The 19,726-nt window shown below is 40.1% G+C and overlaps 2 protein-coding genes across 3 annotated transcripts in view; one reads left to right on the forward strand and one right to left on the reverse strand.

Moving 5' to 3' along the window:
* Positions 1-400: 400 nt before the first annotated feature.
* The window catches only part of pde6c (phosphodiesterase 6C, cGMP-specific, cone, alpha prime), a 29,909-nt gene continuing 10,583 nt past the window's right edge, over positions 401-19,726 (forward strand). Inside the window, exons 1-10 of the mRNA XM_035663756.1 lie at positions 401-478; positions 996-1,239; positions 1,375-1,482; positions 2,420-2,575; positions 5,433-5,486; positions 5,926-6,070; positions 6,374-6,519; positions 6,862-7,055; positions 7,347-7,470; positions 7,734-7,805. Coding sequence (XP_035519649.1) covers positions 1,051-1,239; positions 1,375-1,482; positions 2,420-2,575; positions 5,433-5,486; positions 5,926-6,070; positions 6,374-6,519; positions 6,862-7,055; positions 7,347-7,470; positions 7,734-7,805 — 1,188 coding nt within the window. The 5' untranslated portion in view covers positions 401-478; positions 996-1,050. The remainder of the gene's footprint in view (positions 479-995; positions 1,240-1,374; positions 1,483-2,419; positions 2,576-5,432; positions 5,487-5,925; positions 6,071-6,373; positions 6,520-6,861; positions 7,056-7,346; positions 7,471-7,733; positions 7,806-19,726) is intronic.
* On the reverse strand, positions 11,731-14,831 carry rbp4 (retinol binding protein 4, plasma). 2 transcript variants are annotated; one of them, XM_035663739.1, is made up of 6 exons: positions 14,681-14,831; positions 14,294-14,396; positions 13,950-14,086; positions 13,720-13,826; positions 12,766-12,978; positions 11,731-12,435 (listed from the first exon to the last, which is right to left on the reverse strand). In XM_035663739.1, exons 2-6 carry the CDS (start codon positions 14,393-14,395, stop codon positions 12,398-12,400), a joined length of 597 nt encoding a protein of 198 aa, XP_035519632.1. In that variant the 5' UTR covers position 14,396; positions 14,681-14,831; the 3' UTR covers positions 11,731-12,397. The 2 variants fall into 2 exon arrangements, with proteins under 2 accessions (XP_035519632.1, XP_035519639.1); XM_035663746.1 differs by having other exon boundaries at positions 12,398-12,435; positions 14,294-14,399; positions 14,681-14,730.

Below are 19,726 nucleotides of genomic sequence, written 5' to 3' on the forward strand. Positions count from 1 at the left end.
AGGCATTTCAGTGTAATGTGTCGCTGAAGGTTGCAGACTATGTTAGACTGACGTTACCAAGATACAAGACAAACCCGTTTGGGTGGGCTATCCGTCTGTTCGCTTCATTTATGGCAGCGGACAGCCCGGCGTAACAAAACGATCAGTAGTTGTGACCGGAAAAAGCCACTTCCTAACTCATTTGATTGTAAAAGGTGTAGTCAGTAAAGGGAAATAGCATCGAGTGATAATATCTTAGATTACCCTCTTCGGAGAACTTTAAAATTCGCTATATTTCCAGCACTGCACCGCCTAACATGTCATATTTAGAGACACCCCGGATTACGTAAACATACGCACCCCACTGCGCATTACGGACATGACGTCAACGCGCTGCAATTCAAACTTCAGGAAACGAAAGCGCTTGGTTAGGAAACGGTCTTGTTGTCACACACAGGCTAACGTTAGTTTCAGGGGATATCTGCAGCTCTCTGTGCCCGTAAGTGTGAAATATTCAGTCCTTATCTGTTTGTTTTCACTGTATTTAGTATCGACATAGAAAGCCTTCATTTGAGACGATTTAAGGTTAACGTGAGGTTATTAAAAGCTATCAACTAACTTAACCAAGCTAAAGACAGGTGCGAGCCAGCTGTCAGTTTTATTACTGACACAAATGTTTAATAGATAATTCTGTTATATACCGAGGAATGACGGTGAAAAGGGCGAATAAAAAGATATAAAAGCAGAAAATTTTTTTTTTTTTAGAGACGAATATGTTTATTTTCCCATCGATTTACACTAATAAACCGGTAAAACCTATCGTATAGGATCATATTAATGTTCATATTTAATAACAAGTCTGTATGCCACCGTATTTGTATTTCAGCTCTGATGTTTGGCGTGTGTGACGTTGCATTCAGTTTAATTATTTATTGTCCAAATGATTTCAGTCGCATGTGAAGCTAAATATCGGCTACTCCTACACAAGTCTGTGAAATGTGTTGTTTCCTCCATAGAGACCAGATTACTTCATCATCAACAACAACAACAACAACAACAACAAAAGCAGCCATGACATCTAAAGGTGCAAAGGAGACCATCGTCTCCAGGTTGGGTTTCAAGTCCAGCAGCTCTACCTCCAAGGTTGAGGCGGAGCTGGACAAAGTCAGGAAGGAGAACGCTCACCTCAGGAAAAAGATTGATGAGCTGGCCAAACGACACATCAAACCACCCGACTCGGACAAAAGCAAGCTGCTGGAGGTAAAGAGAAGTGTTTTTTGGGTGTATTGAGGAATTTCAGGGGGAACTTTAGTATCTCCTATCTGTCTTGTTGTCGTTTTTTCTCCCTTTTTTGTATTTTAATGTGTATATGGTATCTCATATTGATTGTTTCAGAGGATACTTTCCCTTGAGACGCTGCGAGAGAGAAACAATCAGCAGCTGCTTGTTAAAGAGCAGGAACTGGAAACCCTGAGACAGCAGCTGACAGCTAGAGGAGGAGAGGTATGTATACATGACACATTTCTGCATAAATATATGGTTAAAAATCCCTACTACAGTCGACCGGACGGATGTATCCCTCTAGAAATCCTCTGTAAACATGCACACCCTCAGAAACGGATTCGGACACCCTGAGGCTGCTGTTTTCTGTCCAGGGTGAGGCGATAAACCTACAGCTGTGTCTTTTTTGAAAGAGACTCCTCGACTTGTGAACATTTGTTGCACTTTTGGCTTTGTATTGGCGGCTTATGTAGTGCTGGCAGCAGACAACTGTCAGAGAGGAGGGGGGAAAAAAAATACTAGAATTCCTGTGAGCTGTCACAAACACAGTTGGGGGGAAATAGCTTCTATCCCATTTTGACAGCAGCTCAGCTAAGTGACGTTTAGACAGCCAGCAAAAACTGCATACTAACACATGGTGTGTGTGTGTGTTGTTCACTTGATATTCATAAACCAACCATATTTCGCTGTAGTGGGTCTGCGTGTGTATTAGCATTCATGCCCTTTTACTGTTTATGACACTGCTGGAGAAACTGATGCTATCTGTTTGAGGTTCTTATCCTCATAAATATCTCTTTTTCTATTGTTGCAGAAATCGTTTTCTAATTTAGGCTAGTCAGAATGGCATCGAGCTAAAACTTGGAAATGGCACGCTGGTAAATGGAACATCAGCTATTCGACATTGTGAATGTGTAATGTGATTTAATCACACTTGCCTCTTCCTCATTAACTTTCATCAGCAAAAGCGCTAAAACCAGAGCCGCTTGGTGGGCGATGCCAGCAGACTGCCAGCGATGTATTGTCATTTGTGCGAAGCAGATAATTGCTTGGAGAAGAGCAAATATCCTCAGCAAACTTTCTCTAAGTAAACAAAGGTTAAAAAAAAAAGAGTAAATCAGGCTGACATGGTTTGTTCATTTCATTTTTTGGTGTATTTCAGGTGGTGGCGTCGCTGCAGGCCCAGCTGGAGCACCGGAGGAAGGAGGCTGAGCAGAGAGACACGTTGTTCCAGAACTTGTCACAGGAGACCGAGAACCTGAAAAACCAGCTGGTCACTGTTTCTACCCGGTGCCAGTCGCTGGAAACACAGGCGGTGGTAGGTTGACCAACTTACAGCCTCTGTACCTGTCTAGAACCTCTCATTAGTTAGAAAAGATGGCAGTGGCATTAAAGTTTGTCTCCTCTTCCACGCAAGCAATTATCTTGTCAGGGATCTCTTGTGGTAATGTTGTCGGCTTTAAAATGTGTCTGACTAACTACTTTGCCCGGTCAGAAGTTTTAATGGTGTGACGTTGATAATTAAAGTGCTTTTTCAGTAACCTTCTTTAAGTCATCTTTAGTTATTGATGTCTAGCCCAAGGATATTATTTATTTATTTCCATTCTAGATTGTTAGTAACAAGCTGGAAAGAAATGTAGATGTTTATTAGGGTTTCCTGAGGATAAAGTTACAGTTTTGTTTTGTCTCACAAAAGTTGGATGAATGGATTTATCCTTTTCTCTGACAGCATATTTTTCTCCCCTGGCCTAGGATTAAATCCTGCAACAGCTTTGCGTCCTCTGTCTCCCGTTCTAATATCCTCTATCTCCGTTTTTTTTTTCTTTCTTATCTGCAGTAGAATATATATTTTTGTTGGATTATAATATTTTTTACAAATCAAATTCCATTTTAGTGCAGCGATAACTGCCTTGAGCTCCAGCAACACAAACATCTGACTTACAGAAATGTGCTTTTAAAGTAAGAAATAAATCTATAACTTCATCAACATCGGTGTGACATTTGCCTCTGCTAAGGTTTTTGAATCCTCGTGGCACCTGTAAGTGGGTTTAAATCATGTTTATCGAGCGTTTCAACAGAAACAATTTTTCAATGTCTCTGCTGCATGAAAGGAGACTTGTTTGGCAGTTCTTCTTCTGTCCACTGGGTGGCATTGTGTGACCTCTGATTCTTTCCCTCAGCTTCTGACATTAACTCCTCTGTGGAGCAGCCTCATTAATTTGTTATGATCGGGTGCAAGTGATAAAAGTCACTCAAATTGAAACATTGTAACTATAAACACAGACATCACAATAACGCATCACTTGCAGTAGTTCGGATAAAACAACGTGTCCACATGACACTTCCAATATCATCATCAGAATCATCAGCGCAAGAAAAAGAGCCTTCGGTAAATCCGTGGTTGCCACTCAGTACCCTCACAATCATGGGCTCTCATTCCTAATCAAAAGGCAGCACTGATTTGCGGTCAGCCCTTTGATGCTTTGAGCACAGCAGGCCCTCGCTACACCCTTAGAGAGCGGTCATCACGATTCTCCTTGGCTTCTGGAGAGGCTTAGGCGGCAAAATCACAAGAAAGGGCTTCAGCACGAAGATCCTGAAATCCTGAAAATACACCAAATTTGTCTGTTTTTTATTTTTTTCCAAGAGCTATAGTTATACACGTGTCCTGATTTCTTTTCTATCTTAATCAAACTTCAAAACCAATTAGGGTGAAGGACTCTCCGGGCATCAGCCAAAATAAAGCATAAAGTGTGTCTTGTTTACTCTAAAGGCATGTGTTTTTTAATGTAGAGACGTTAGATGCTGCACCTTATTAAAAGCTCTTATTATAATCCAGATCTAATCTCCCCAGGTGCTTTAAAATGAGTCAGTCTGCTGCATGCCTAATGTTGGCACGAAAACGCCAAGAGAACAGGAGAGAAAGTAGGGACTTGTACAGTAATGCAGATGCAGTTTTTTAATGTTTCCTTGTTTTTGTTCCTCATAAAGGTCACCAAAAAGCTGGAAATACTGTCCTGAATCTAAATGTTCTCAGGTTGTTTGCATAAATCCTGCTTTGGTTTTAAAAGTCACTACTTTTAGACTCAAGGTTGGGAAGTATTAAAATGCAGAATATGTATACAGATGAATACTGGTACTTGTAGGCATATAGTCTATACTTTTTAAAATCAGTGTCTTTCAATTGCCACTGCAAGTGGATTTCCTTGTCTTAAATGTGCTAATGGTACATTTCCGGGAATTCTCTCCACTGTCCAAGGCCACGGTTTAGCTCCCTGTTGCGTTAGGAGAAATAATCTGACCAACAGCCCCCTGTCCCACCCTTTCCCTCGTCCTTAGGTTTAGCTTATGGGACATAAGTTTAAATCCATCTGGAAAAAGTTGACAAGCTCATGTTGTGTCTGGTAGTAAGAGCTCACACAGCCTTAGTACAGAGATGATCGTTTAAATGCTTTTGCGCTTAGACGTTAGATGGGATCAGACGTGTTGACCTCAGGGCAAGGGTGACAGAATTATGAGATGACTGACAGTCTTCTAGGGACATACGTCGAGGAATTAGCCCTACAGATGATGTCCTAGGTCATGTGGCAGAGTCTCTGAAAAAGTTAGAGCATAGATTGAACACTTGCTCCAGTGTTTTGTTTTTTTTCTTGCATTATTAAAACTTGTATAGATGAATCATTTAAACCAGCAACACTACGAGTGATTTTCAGCCTGTGGCAAACCTACTGTTTTGGTATCTGTCGAGATTTTGCACAGAACAACAAATACAAAGAACATGAGTTCTTCAAAAGGGTCTATCATTTTCTTTTAGAACAACTTTATTTGTCTTGGACTGAGGTCAAACAAGTCAGTTCTGTCTGTCTTGAACTTAAATTATCTTTAAAGTCAACTCCACCACAACACTGTGTCTAGAATAACTAGAGTAAGAGTATAATAACAGAGAAGGCACAGTGCTAGACGGCTGTGCTCACTGCTTTCTGGTGCATAACACATATATTTTTCTCATTATTAGGACTTGCTAATTTAATCCAGTCTGTTTGTTCCATTTAGAGACCAGTGTAACTGAAAATGTCATTTTATTTTGTGACAACCAGATCTTCTAGAAGTGTTGATGTAAACACTGTATATATCAGAGTTGGGTTTATATGAAAACATTGCTTTTCTCTCTACAGAATGGACAGGTACCTCCTGCAGACTTGGCTTTGGTACAAGATCAACTGAGAGACGTGAGTCCAGTCAACGATTTACTGTGTGCTGTTTGTAATTTAAAGTACAGACGGACCTTATGTTTAAAGCAATGTTTTTGTACCGTAGCTCTGTAACTGCCATTACAAACGCCATTGCCATTACACAACCTTCTCTGCAGTTCATCACTCAGTATTTCCAAAATATTTACAACCCATTTTTGTCAACATCAACAAAGGACACACTAGGCAGTTTTTGGATAGAACAAAACATTTTGATTATTTGTATGAGTGAAAGCATAGTCTCTGTTTTTTCGATCCACTTAGTTTTGATGAAAACAACCTTGTCACAGAACTGCTCCCTGAGGAGACACAATGTGATTTTATTTTATTTTATCCCCCCTCCCTGAGTGTTGAGCTCAAATGTTCAAATTCTGAGAATACAGTACATCAGTGTAGGGCTTGTGCATCTCACCACCAGGCTCTTGAGAAGAACCAGCAGTGGCTAATGTACGATCAGCAGAGGGAGGCCTACGTCCAGTCCGTCCTTGCCCGCACACTGGAGCTGGAGCAGCAACTGGCCCAGGCGAAGCAGCAACAAACCAAACATGAGGCCAGTTCAGATGGTGGGTACATGAAATGTTAAAATAATTCAAATGAACTTCCCAAAACACTTAATTTTGTGCTCTGATACGTACAGAATGGAATGTGAAAAGGGGAAATGATGCCGTTTGATTTAGATATTAGCTTTTTAGACACAACATTAAACATTAAAAAGGCAACCAACAAAATAAAAACAGAAAAGCCTTGACAATTAAACTTTCTACAGATCTTCTACATAGACAATGCTTTGTACCAAATAATGTCAATGAATAGCTTTAAATTAGCTTTATTATTATTAATTTTCTTACTAACAATTTGTATCTAAGCTCCTGCCAACTCAGCCGCTCCAGGAAAGGAGGTTCAACTGAAGTGCCACTATGACCAGTTGCTGTTGGGGGTACAGAAAGACTTGGAGAGCCAGAAAGATCAGGCCACCAGAGCTCAACAGGAGCTCAGTGTGCAGAAGGAACAGGTAAATGCTGTAGGATTTCATTTAATTAATATTTACTCATTTTGACCTTTCTGGGTCTGAGGCTTCCTGTTTCGGGCTCCCTAATTAATTTTTATGTTCTACTTTTTGTGCCTTGCAATCACCATATCAAACTATGTACACATTCATTAACATTCACTTTGTTCAAATGTTTGTGTTAGCGCTAAATCATGCGACTGAACCAACGGCATTCAATTTCTACATTTCTTGGATTCAGGCATCTTTATAATTAAATTGTAGGACCCTTGTCTTATTTGTAGAAGAAATTAATAGACAAATGGTGTACACCACTCTGAAATGTGATATTTTTCTATGACTCCACAGACCTTAAACGCTCAGGCTGAGCTAAAATCTCAGAAGGAGCAGGTCAACAGGCTCCAGGAGGAGATGTCGGCACTGCAGAGGAGCTATGAGGACAAGTGCGGCGAGCTGTCATCTTTTCTGAGGAAGTACAAAGAGAGGAGCCACGAGCTGGAGGAGGCCAAGATGCAGCTCCAGGCGGAGCGACACAGCAACAGGTAAAGCAAGTCTGCTCTTGTTGTCGAAATCAAACAGCGGCGGCTCTCGGAGCAACTCGGTTCATGTTTACACGGTAAATCCAACTGATGTAAAGAAACTGCAACGGTCTATGCTTGGAAAAGGCCAGACTACAGCCAAAAAAATACCAAAAAATAGTCTAACAAACCCTCTATGAAACAAAAACTGCAGTTCATCAGTTTCAAACTAGTGTTCTTTCACTGCTCAAGTACGATATAAGCAAACGGGAGTATTCTTAATAATTATGTGGATTACATAAACATTGCACCCAGGCATGAAGTGTGTGAGGAGAGAAAGGTGTCGTCTGAGCGAGCAGACAGGATGAGAGTGGAACTGGAGAGTATGGACATCAGATTGGAGGAGGAGAGGAAGAGATCTGCTGAACTTCTACTGCAGGTAAGACTCGCATTCACCATCATGTTACCTGTATTCACTCTTCACTTGTTCATTTATGAAAGTTATCCACTCATTCTATCAAAGCACTCATGCATGAAAGAAAGTCTGTTTAAAGGGTGGAAAATATAATCCATCACCAGTTCAATCGATAAAATGCAACACTCAACAGATTTGTAGTAGAAGTAGAACCTTTCCAGGTTTATTTGAATGGGAAATGGATTTCAGCATAGCATTGTGTGTTATTGATCATTTGGCCTTCACAGGTAAATATGCTGCAGAAGTCTCTTCTGAGCCAAAATGAAGAACAGAGGAGAATCGCAGCACTGGAGCAACAGGTAACACTACAGACAAACGGTCCAGCAGTTTACAGTTCACACAAGCAAAAATATGTATAAAATGGTAAATCCTCATCCCAACTACTAGTGCATTCTGGTTGTGTTGTGTGAAGCAAGGATTCAAAGAGAATGATTGCTGAATACTGATTGCAGTTCAAATGTTTACTGCCCTGTTCTGTAGTGTGTGTAGCACATAGAGTTGTGACTATTATTTCTCAAAAGTAGAAATCCATACTGATCCACTTGTGCAATTTAAGTACAGAGAGTTCTTGGCTCTCTCCCCCTCATATATTTCTACCCCTCCTAAGATCCAGCTCTCTGCCAAGGACTCCGAGAATGAAAAGATTGATCGTCAGAGCATGCAGCACCAGTTACATAAGGTGCTGAAGGAGCTCCGCAAGGCCCGAGATCAGATTGCTAAACTGGAGTCTGCTGTAAGTGTTACTGCACACCATCACCACATGTTCAGAAGTACAGCTTCAATCTGTTAAATCATACACAGTAAAAAAAATATTCTCTGGGTTTCAGAAACAGCCAAACGCCCGTTTTTCAGAGCCCAGCTCTTACAACGGCCTTGAGTTTGAGCGTCTCACTATCGATGACCATCGAGGTCCATCTCCGTCCAAAGTCGCCAACCTCCTGGACGAGAGTTTCCTGGAGTGCCCTAAGTGTCGGGTCCCCTATCCCACCAGCCGCCACAGGGAGCTCCTGGCACACATCGACTACTGCTTTGCCTGAGTAAGAAGAGTCTAGATCAGTCGTTCCCAGTAAGGGTGTCAGGACCCCTCCTCACCCAAGCAAGATAGCAACAAGACAAAAAAAAAATAAGCTTCCTGCTATTCTTTCTTTTTTTTTTTTATCCTCTACATACCTAAAATTTGAGGTTAAATTTAGTTAACCTGGCCATACTGACATGAAGTGTGTGAGAATGGGTAACAAGCTTCCTTTTTAATGGGTCACAAATCAAAAAGTTTGGGAACTACTGGACGAGATCATAAACTCGATTCAGGAAACTTAACCCCCTGCGTGGTACATATGTTAAACACCTGTCCTTGGTTTGGAGGAAAATCTGAATTCCATGCTCAGCCAGTTTTAGATTATGCGAAAATTTGAAAAACAACTCCGATTCCACAAACAGAGTACTCTTGTCAGCAACAGAGCTAAGTAAAAGATATTTTTAAACTCATCTGGAAGGCTACCAACTAATTCTTTGTTTCAGTTCCCAGAAGCTGATTAAAGATGCATAGTGGCTGAGATCTCATGCAAGATGATTAGTTTGAAATACTACTCCTGCTGTCATAATGATCAGTGGATACAGATTTGTGATACATTAAATAAACACGATTGGTTGTGCAATTCCCACAAATATTTCATTACTGCAGTAGGCTGTGGCGAATTCTCGTTTTGTCTTCACTCCAAGAGATATTCAAATGGTTATTTTGCCCCCTTATTTAATTTTTTTTTTTTTTGTATGGGTATGGGAATCAAGGGACATTATTAAAATGCTGCATATTTCATCTTCAAATCACCCTAAAACTACTTAAAAGTATTTTAAGTGCTAATTAACCATTTAAAGAAATGTACTGCAGTTATTTTTGCTCTTAGAATACCATTAGGCCAAAGATGGATCTGATCATTTACTAGAAAAGATCATATTCCTTCCATGTGTTTATTTCTGCGGTCTTCCTGCTTCATTTGTTTGAGTTGTATTTTTCAGTTTTTCTTGTTATGAAGCTCTTTGAGAATTCTTTATTTCTGTGTGCATTTGATGAAATTATTTATTCTTGGGTCTCTTTTTTATGAGCGAGCTACTGCCTTTTTTATTTTCCTTCGGTAAATGTTAAGAATAATAATTATGTATTACTATACAATGTTCTGCATTTATGATGGCCTTTTTTGTATCATCCTGGGACCTTTTTATTGTATTTTGTATAAAAGTTTACAAACCTGCCTCATGTTCCACACTGTTCCTCCACTCCTAGATTGAGTAATTATTACCTTTTTGGTGTTTTTGTACTATTGAAGGCATATTTGCATTCTTCCGACCCCTGAGCAGCAATGCCGAGTTGCTATTTTGACAGTATTGAGGCAAAGGACAAAATAATAGGGAAACATATGTCTATGTTCAGCTTTTTTTGCATTCTTGGCTACATTCAGTAGTCAATTATGGGGGAAAAAAAAAACATCTAACTAGCCTGCCATGTGTTGTTGCCTTTTAAATTCCTACTGGTTGTTCTTCTATTACCAAGTGTAGCAGTGTTTCTCTGTCTGTGTGTTGCAAACAAACCTTGTTGAATCATGTGACTGTAACCATGACCAAGATCTTTCGGTAACCTCAAACACAGTTTTATTTGCCTAACAAGAACATATTTTCTTCCTGGAGATTAACTGGTCACATGGTGCCAGGTTGTCTATTTATTCTCCCTGTTTAGATGAAGCTCAATTCCATCTGCACCTTGACTTTTCAAGTCTGCAGCCCTATGAGGCTGGAATGAGATTGCATGAGTTAATTCCTTGTACTAAACTATTTAAGGCAGGGGATTAGTGAAGGTCCTCTCGGTAGGGGAAAGGGGTTAAGATGCCTTTATTCCTGCAGCCTTGGCAATGTGACTAGATAGACTTAAGACAAACACTGCTACGCTGTCATCTTTCAGATTGTTGTTTTGTTTTAAGGAAGATCATGTGTCTTTTAAAAATGCAATCCAAGAATGATTTTTTGCTGTGTTTTGCTTTGTTTTATTCTAATCATGTCCTCCAAAGTTGTTTTGCCATGCACTGTACTGTACAAATATGTGCAATAAAGATGTACATCTTCCAACGCACCTGTCGTTTGTGGACTTTGTCACATCGGACCATATTTCAAGACTGTTTGTGTTTTAGTGACATTGTACGCAAAGATTTACTCAAATTTAATACAATGTGTCCAAATTTCTAATTTATTTTTTTATTCCTTAAAGTGAAGTTTTCATGGCCTTGCTGTTACTGATGATCCACAGTGGAAAAGTGAGGGCTGAGATAAGTGAGGATGTTGTTCATTCAGCTGTACTTTGATACTGCAAAGGATTAGGCATCATCAGTGTATTCCATTCTCTATCGAGCTGATGTAACACATTCTGATGTTTCACTCTATAATTGATTTTCAGCGTTATCTCCAAACTAACAAGGTATTCATGTAGAAAACATTTAGTCAATCTTTATAATCCCTTGTGACCCATTAGATTTTGTAATGCTAGCGGATCAGCTATGAAAAATACAAGAGTCAGTGGTGCTTTGAGCTAAATGCTAATGTTCTGTTGTTTAGCTGGTTTAATGTTTGCCATGTTCATTGTCGTAGTTAGCCTGCTAACATAAGGCATAAACATAATGTGCATCTGAGGTTGATGGTAGTAGGAGACATCTTGTGTCTAGCAGGAAAACTTGCATATTCATAGATTCTGAAATGTTTAATCAGGCAGAATGAGTAAATGCCTTTTTAAGGATTTTAACATTATACTTTTACTTAACATATCAGATGCGTATTATTCTTCCAAGCAGAGTATTTGTATATGCTGTAATACAAATTACAGCATATAAATTCAATCAAAATCACAACGTCATTGACACACTGGAGGAAAACAGGGGTCAGTAAAGTCCAAATTCATGACAATCTGCCCCAACAGTTATTAAGACATTTCACTAAAAGCCAAATATGACAACCTGCTGGTGGGACTAGGGGTAAAGTTTATATATCCAGTAGTGGTAGCTGTTTGACCATAAATGCATCACAACTCCCTGCACGCTTGTGCCCTTTTTATTTATTTTCTTGCCTCTGTCCCTCAAACAGAGTTGCAATAGTTCCTCTCTAAATGCCAAACCCCTGACACTAATGTCAGAAACATAATGTACCAAAAAATATTTTAAGGTTATCAAAAATGTAATGAGCCAGTACAGTATGAACGTTTTATTTCAAAAACTGAATCAAGAAGTATACATCGTACAATCAAGAAACAACCAAACTACTGCGCCTATAAAGCACATGGCTCAATATGTATGTAGTGAGGGTTATTAACAATACCAGCTTTTGTGCTACACGATACTATAAGTCCTTCAGTGTTAAAGAACAGCCAGTGACTTGTGAACCTTTTTTTTTTTTTTTTAGTAAACATGGTGGTTATACTCCGGAACTGCGGTAAGGCTGAGAGTTCAGCTTCACTTTAAAAAAAAAGATTTTAACAACGGATTATTTGCCTGAAAAGTTCCAAAAGTTGTTTTTCAGTGATATGTCTTTTCAATTTCCGCTGGTTTCCATAAAGAAAGTTGTTTTGCTCTACTCTGAAGATCCAATACAAAAAACAACATGTGACACATGTTGCGGATAAAATGTTAAAAGGCCCAGAGTGTCCTTTACTATTGGTGACAACAGACCAACATCAACAGCCATCTTTCCTTTCTATGTACAGTATAGTCATGTGAATGTGACATTTTTATAGTTTGCAATTCTTAAGTTTATTTTTAAAGAACAAGAACAAAGACAGTAGAGGTGGGACCTCTGGTGGGATTCAGTCCAAGACCAGCAGAGAGGCACACAGTCCCAGATGGGGGATGTTTCAAGTTCACTGAGGATCAACAGATAAACTGCTCTCACAGAAGCCTGCAGCGGAAAGAAAGAAAACATTTTGCTCACTACAACATACCGCATGAGCATGTCATGCAAAATTCCTAAATTGTAATGTCTTACAAATATGATAAAAGTCCAAATCTACAAGAGCTTTAATAATACTGCAGATATTAAGGATTACTGATTTCTGAATAATGTCCATTTTATCAGTTAATCAGGTTAGACAGTGATCACAAAGTCTCACACAACTTAGCTCAATCAATCATTCACTTGCTCTCTTCACCTCATTGAATGGCACTGACTCACAAAAGGCATGGATCAATAAATCAGTGCATAAACAAACGAGCACTTCGCTGAACTCACCCGTGTGTGCAACGCGTCTGTATTTGCCCAGCAGGCAGACGTCCATCTTCTTCTGGGTGACGATGCGCTGGTCCTCCGCCCTCAGACCCGTTGGATGACGGGAGAATATGAAGGAATAGCTGTCTAAGCAGGTGCCGTCGGAGTCTAGTAGTCTGCAGGAGTAGTGGATGGCATAGTTATCGTAGTCCGTGTCGATCACCCAGTGGTCATCGTCTGAGAGAAGGGAGAGTGTAATAATGGGGAGGGACCATCAGACCTTTTATAAACTTGCATGGTAAGTGTGAGGCTGAAAAAAGGTATCCTACACATGTTCAATGGACATTTCACAAGCACTTTATGTCTTAGAGTTGCATTTATGTTTGTATATGGCAGCTTTTTTTTTGTTCACAAGATAAAAAAGATTTCAGTTAAAATTGTGGTAAATTTCCATTTAACTTCACTGTCCTTTAAGCAACCATTTGAAAATATGGACTACAAAAATGTGCCCTTGTACAAGCATTTTTAGCTAACTCATACATTATCCATCACTGTGTTCAAAACTCCAGACTTTGTGCTTGGAAAAGATGTGATTATCTCTCTGATGAAAATGGAGTTGAAGCACTCTGTCCACTATTTATACAAAGACAATGCTGGGAGTTACTTGATTGCACAATCAAGTCAGCAGCTGATGCAATAGCATGGATGGGTATTATGGGTAATACTACAGTGACCACAGTTTGGGTCAGGGTCACAGAGAACCAAGCGCTGCAGTTTATGATTAAATTAAATCAACAACTGTCTGAAGGTCAGCATAATATGAACGACTCCCAACTGGAAATGTCACACATTAATCCTAATGAGGTTTCTGGACATACAATTGTTTACTTGAATGTGTTGACGAGCCCAGACACAAACAAATTCAAGTCAGAAATTTAAGTCCTATTAGTGTTCAGGTGTAAACGTTCCACAACTTACTTCCTGTTTGCAGGTAGGATGCAACTCCCCAGTACTTCATTCTGAACTTGGCAGGGTCAGGGGTTTCCTCAAAGGTGGCCAACATGTCAGCACACATTTCCCAATTGCTAGAGGCCAAAGAGAGAGTAGGACATAACTGAAGATGTGAGGCAAAATGGAGGCGATACAGGGGAGAGAAAGCATATTGATTTAACCGTATTAAAAACATAACAGTAAATAACAGAACTCACTTGAGGATGACGACTCTGCCCCTAGCACTGGCAGTCATTTTGCCATCTTCTCCGACAAGATACGTGGCCTGGATGTTGTCAAGTAAGAACAAACCCTCTGGGTCCTTCTTTGCTACAGCATACCACGTCCCTGCATACTACAAGAAAGAAATCCAGGCATAATTCCACTTTACAACTCAATTTAAAAGTTGAAGTGAAAGCAGGGATACAGAAATAAATGGAGCAAACCTTGGACCTACAGTCTAATTTGTATTAGACAAATACAACTCTAACAAAAAAATTATAATAACAGAAAGCAGATATGATTATAGAACCTAGTCATTCTTATTATACTTTCAACTCACCCTGGTCTTGTCAAAGTTCTGCATAACCTGGATGTTAGCCACCTGGCAGTCCTGTGCCCAGGCCAAAGCCAGGAGGCAGAGGGCCACAACGTACCGCAGCATTCTACTTCAAAAGAAGAAAAACAAGACAGAAAGAACGGAAAGAAAGAAGCGGTTGGAAGGAAAAGTTTGAGAGACGGAGGCACAGCAGGGAACAGAAAAGACACATTTGTCAGCTACATTGCCTGTTCATCTCAAATCTTCAAGTGAAGTAAAGTGAAGAGTAACACAAATCTGTGCTACAAAACTATTTACCAAAAACACTTTGAATAAAGGAATCAAAATTATTTAAATAAAAATTAATAAAAATCATTCACTTAGTAGAAAAACAACATTGTCAGTGCATACCTGATTACCAAAATGTGGACAGCTCACAGAGATCCGCTGGTTTCCTCTAAGGTTGTGGCCTTATATACAGCTGGCTAGTATTGCATAACAACTTCTGGAGATCCGACCCTCCCTTGTTTTTCCCCCACGGCTAACTTGCCTTCCATTGGACGAACATTTACATAACTGCTTCCCCCCTTATTGATTTGTGTGTTGTGCACATTTGGCCGACCACATCTCCAGATGCCCCCCAAAAATGTGCCTTCCTGACAGAAACTGAAATGAACTGAAAACTGAAAAGAACTGAAATGTTCTTGGTCTTATGAAAGCAACCACCAAAGGGACCATACTGAATAATCTATAGATGGCATGTATAGGTACGAACACATATATTGTATAACCATAGACGCACACAGTGAGTTGTACACTTTGTCATTTGGGGCTCAAAGTTACAGCTTGAGTGTGCACAGACAAAAAAAAGCTACTTTTTAAACGTCATATTTGGAAAAACTGGATTCTACTAAATTCATGTTTCAGCTCTTTCTCCTTTCTTATTTAATAAAACAATGAACCGTTGACTTATGACTTATTATGCTGTTAAGGGACTTATTTGTAACTCCCAGCACTGTGTTTATATAAAAGATGGTCAGAGGGCTCAAGTCCACTCACAACAGAAAATAATCAATGCGAAAGCGAGATAATCACATCTCTCAACTAAGAACAAAGTCTGGAGTTTCAAACACCAGTTAGTGATGATGGAATAATTGTGTAATCTATCCGAGTGTTTTTGCTTCGAAAGCATTGTTTTCATTTAAGTGATCGATCCGGCATCAAAATGTGTATTTCTAAAAGAAAAATAGCACTAGAGGAAGATTCCTGTGAACACTAAGATAGAGCAAAAAGCTCCAATAAGAACCTCTTTATTTCCTTTTTTTTTTTTTTAAAAACATGCTGTTCTCCCAAATGTAGTCTTTTTTCTGACTTATTTTATTCTGCTGCTCCAGATTTGCAGTTAAAATGTTCATTATTGACAGCATGTTAGGAGAAATACCTAAACTACTCTCTAACACAGGTCTGTGTTTCATCTGACTTATATCTACTGTGGCAGAATTTTAAAGTGGTTTGCTGTTGTTTTGCTCTGGGATCGTGTAACTGGTCCTCTGAGGGCTTGGTTGAATAAAAGCACAGCACAGCCAAACATCTGCAGCTTGCATAACCACAGCTCTGGCTAGTTGAAAACAGCGCAATCACTCATTTTCAGCAGAAATAATAGCAGCTGGAATCTGGCCAGAGGCACTGCAACATTTCACAATCATAAAGATTGGCCAAGAAACTATATAGGTTACACAGCCAGGTTTGTGTATGCATTTAGCATTTTGGGCCATTTTGTGGTAAATAGTAATGTCAGGCAGGAGTCGGTTTCTTGTTTTAATGGGGTGTGAAACTTGGGTAACTCAAGAGGAGGTTGGGTAAAAGTGCTCATGGCTGAATGCACTTCTTCCATCTCAGCTTTTGGGCTTTAAAGAGGCCAATTTAGGTGTTTTGGCGCCTCACGTAAATATAATGCAGTCCAGTCAGACCTCACCATTACTGCCAGCCAAACGTACCAAAGAGTTTAATCAACATTAAGAAGCTTTACAAAGATAGTATTGTTGTCAAATGTATAAATAAATAGTGGATGTAGGTCCCGGGTCTGAAAAGTGGAGCCAATGCAGAGTGTCCTAAACCTGCATTCTTTTTAATGGCCAGCAGGGGGCAACTCCAATGGTTGCAAAAAGAAGTCTGATTGTATGTAAGCTTATAAAAAATTACCACACTTTTCACTTTATTTATTACCTTATTTAACATTTTCCTCATGGGTTTATGATCTCAATCTCTCATTTCAAGTCTTCTTCTATACAGCATGATGTTCATTTTTTAAATTATAGTCCCATTTAAAGTAAAATAGACAATCGAGCCGCTACCACGTCCTCAGGTCCTTAGTCAGCTCCCCAGCTCCAAATTGTCCAAATATGCTCACTTCTGGCTCCAAAAATGGCAATGGCCATAAGGCCAGACTTGAGGCTTCAAGACGGTAGTCCACAGACCAGGGAGTGACGTCACAGTGGGTTTAAACTTGGGTGATTGTATTAGATTGAAATAAACTGCATCGGTATGGTTTATAAAAAGGTAATTAGTTTGCCGACTGTTTTCTTTAGTCAGGTTGCCAGATATCAGCCTCTTTAAAGGACCAGTGTATAGTGACATCTACCAGTGAAGTTGCCAATTGCAACCAACTGAATACCACTCACGTCATCTTTCCTGCAAAACTCGCAAAAAGGCCCTATCTATAGACAATGTTTGATTTGTCCATTCTGGGCTACTGTAGAAACATGAGAAATGCGGAGATAATCAATGTGGCGTCATCCTGTAATTGCTACTTGGCCACTAATCAGTAAACGTAGCATAATCTCAAAGGTACCCAAAAACACCCAAGATTAATTAAAAATCACTTCATTGTATTGGTTCAAAATGAACACAATCCAGAGAAGTAGTTCTTAAAAAAGACTGATTCAATTCAGTTAGAAAACAAAATACTGGAACTGGCTATCAGAAATACTTAATTATTCCTCATGTTCATCATTACATTTGGCTGCCTTCCCTTGTCTTTTCTCTTTCACACACTAACATCCATTCAGTTTCTCCCTCTGTGAAATGGGCTGCTCTTATTTATTTCTACAAACACCTCACATCCATACACCCACACGCACACACCTTTTGTAGTTCTCCCTTGATAAGCTTGCCTTTATCCCCGCAGCAAAAAATAGTGGGGAGCTCCTTGTCTTGCCAGCCTGCCAGCAGCTAACCAGACAGTGCACTTAGTTAATAATAGCCAGCCATCTTTGTTTAGGGCCTTGTTCTCAGACGTCCAAGTCTCACTAATTGGCCTGTTTCCAGTTCTAGGACTGATACCTCCATGATGATGGTGATTAAATTAGAGCACCCAGGTAGGCTCACACATTTAAAGCATTAGATAGGCTACCATTATAGCTCTGAACCTGATCACTGCCAGAAGCTGACACTATTTAGGTACTTCCTCTGCTGTAGCAGCAACAACAAGGATAGAACATTGGTAATACATGGTTGGCTCACTTGGAGGTTATTTGAGGCAGAGAAAGCTGATATCATGTCCCTTGCTTGCTCAAATAAGTTGATCATAAAAAGATAAATGTTAGACTGGAAACTGGCTACTGGTGTGAGTCCAGTAACTGGTTTATATAAGACTTGAGCATGAAGCTACACTATTCAGTGAATGTTCAGGTGCTCTTTAGTAAGGCACTTGGGCCTCCAACTTAGCAGCCAGGGGTTGCACTAAAGGTGTCAAGGTGATTGTAGCTCTAGAATAAGGGGGACCTGGACCAGGTCAATACATCCATTCTCATTTTCACCTCTGTCCTGATCCCATCTTTTTCCTCATGCATCCCCAACTTGGCATCTGACCTGACGACAGTTTCACTCTCTCTCCCTGCCTCCTCCCTCGGATAAAATTATCAGCGTTTGGGATTTGCGGGTTAAGGACGCTTAGGGCAGGGGTTTTAATGTCATGACGTCACTGTAATTAGCGGCCACTTTGATCCTTTCAGCCTCTAAGCCGCATTCTGCCCTATTCTGTCCGTCGGCGGACACAGGATGCGTTAGAGACTCCCTCGGGGACCGTGGAGGAGAATGCACGTCCGCGCAAACGGGTGCTACTGAACCGCCCCAACCCCGCAGGCCACAGCAAGGCTTCCCCCCTTTCCATTTCTACACATCGCCTGCGAGGTGATGCTTTTGTGAAAAAAAAGAGGAAAAAACTAAAAACTACTCGAGTTCAACATGGCAGACAAGGATAGCGTGGAGAAATACCTGGAGAACAACCCACAGTTCGCCAAAGAGTACTTTGATAAGAAGCTGCGCGCTGATGCGCTCTCCGCCGCCTTCAGCGCGCCTGTCGATGTCACCGCTTCGTTCAAGGATATTAACTCTGTTCAAGAGGCAGCCATCATCTTCGAGCTGATCCAGGAGCTGCAGAAACAGGGATCCCTTGAGCAGTCCCTTCACAAAGTGTTACAAAGAGTCGCCATGATCTTGCAGGCCGACAGGGTCGGTTATTTCCTGTGCAGGGCCAGAAACGGAATACCCGAGCTCGCCACCTCCCTCTTTGACGTGACACCAACATCCAAGTTCGAGGCAAACCTGGTCCATCCGCAGGGGGAAATTGTGTTCCCTCTGGACATGGGTGTTGTCGGTTTCACTGCTCAGTCCAAAAAGCCACAAAATGTTCCTGACGTCTCAGCGGTGAGAAGTAGTGTTGGATAGTAGTTTTGTTGCCACAGTCTGTAGATAGCCTCAAACAGATAGCCTACACACACACACCATAATCACAGGAGAAACTTACAAAACAGCACATTTATTTATGTATTCCACTCCATTTACATAATATTTACGCATGAGGGCTACCAAGGCCAGTGATCTGTATCTGTGCCCGGATGGGATGTGAAACGTGTGCGTGGATCTGAAGTTGTCAAAGTGTAGATATATGGAGGTGTTCCCATGTTTCTGCAAATGTATTAGTGGAAATTACCTCTACAGCCTTGGTGGGTTTTTAGAAAAGTGAAATTACTTTAATTCCCTAATTTATAAACTTTTTTTGTCTACTTATATGTGTTTGTAGTCTAACATGTTTCTCCTAAAATGACTGAATTTAGAATCAAATGTGTAATTGCAAGCTTCTGATATTGACATGTGTTAGTGGTACAGAAGCAGAGATAAAACATATGGGTGTTTTTATTTTGTATTAAACAATTTGCTATAATTTTGTTTAACTTTTTGTTATAGTAGTTTTAGAATGCAACAAGATTCATGAAAATATCAGAATCTTTTGTTAAGATCATTGTCGTGTGTGCCATCCCTATTAGACAATTCATCAAACTAATCAGCTGAATATGATGATATACTACCCATCTTGTCTATTGACCAATATGAATGCAGGAAGTGTAACCAGTAATGGAATATTGATTACAGAATAAACAACAAATTGTAGTTTAT

The sequence above is a fragment of the Morone saxatilis genome, unplaced genomic scaffold (genome assembly GCF_004916995.1).
Source record: "Morone saxatilis isolate NCDOM2014 unplaced genomic scaffold, NCSU_SB_2.0 Contig1, whole genome shotgun sequence".
In the NCBI taxonomy this organism is placed as follows: domain Eukaryota; kingdom Metazoa; phylum Chordata; class Actinopteri; family Moronidae; genus Morone; species Morone saxatilis.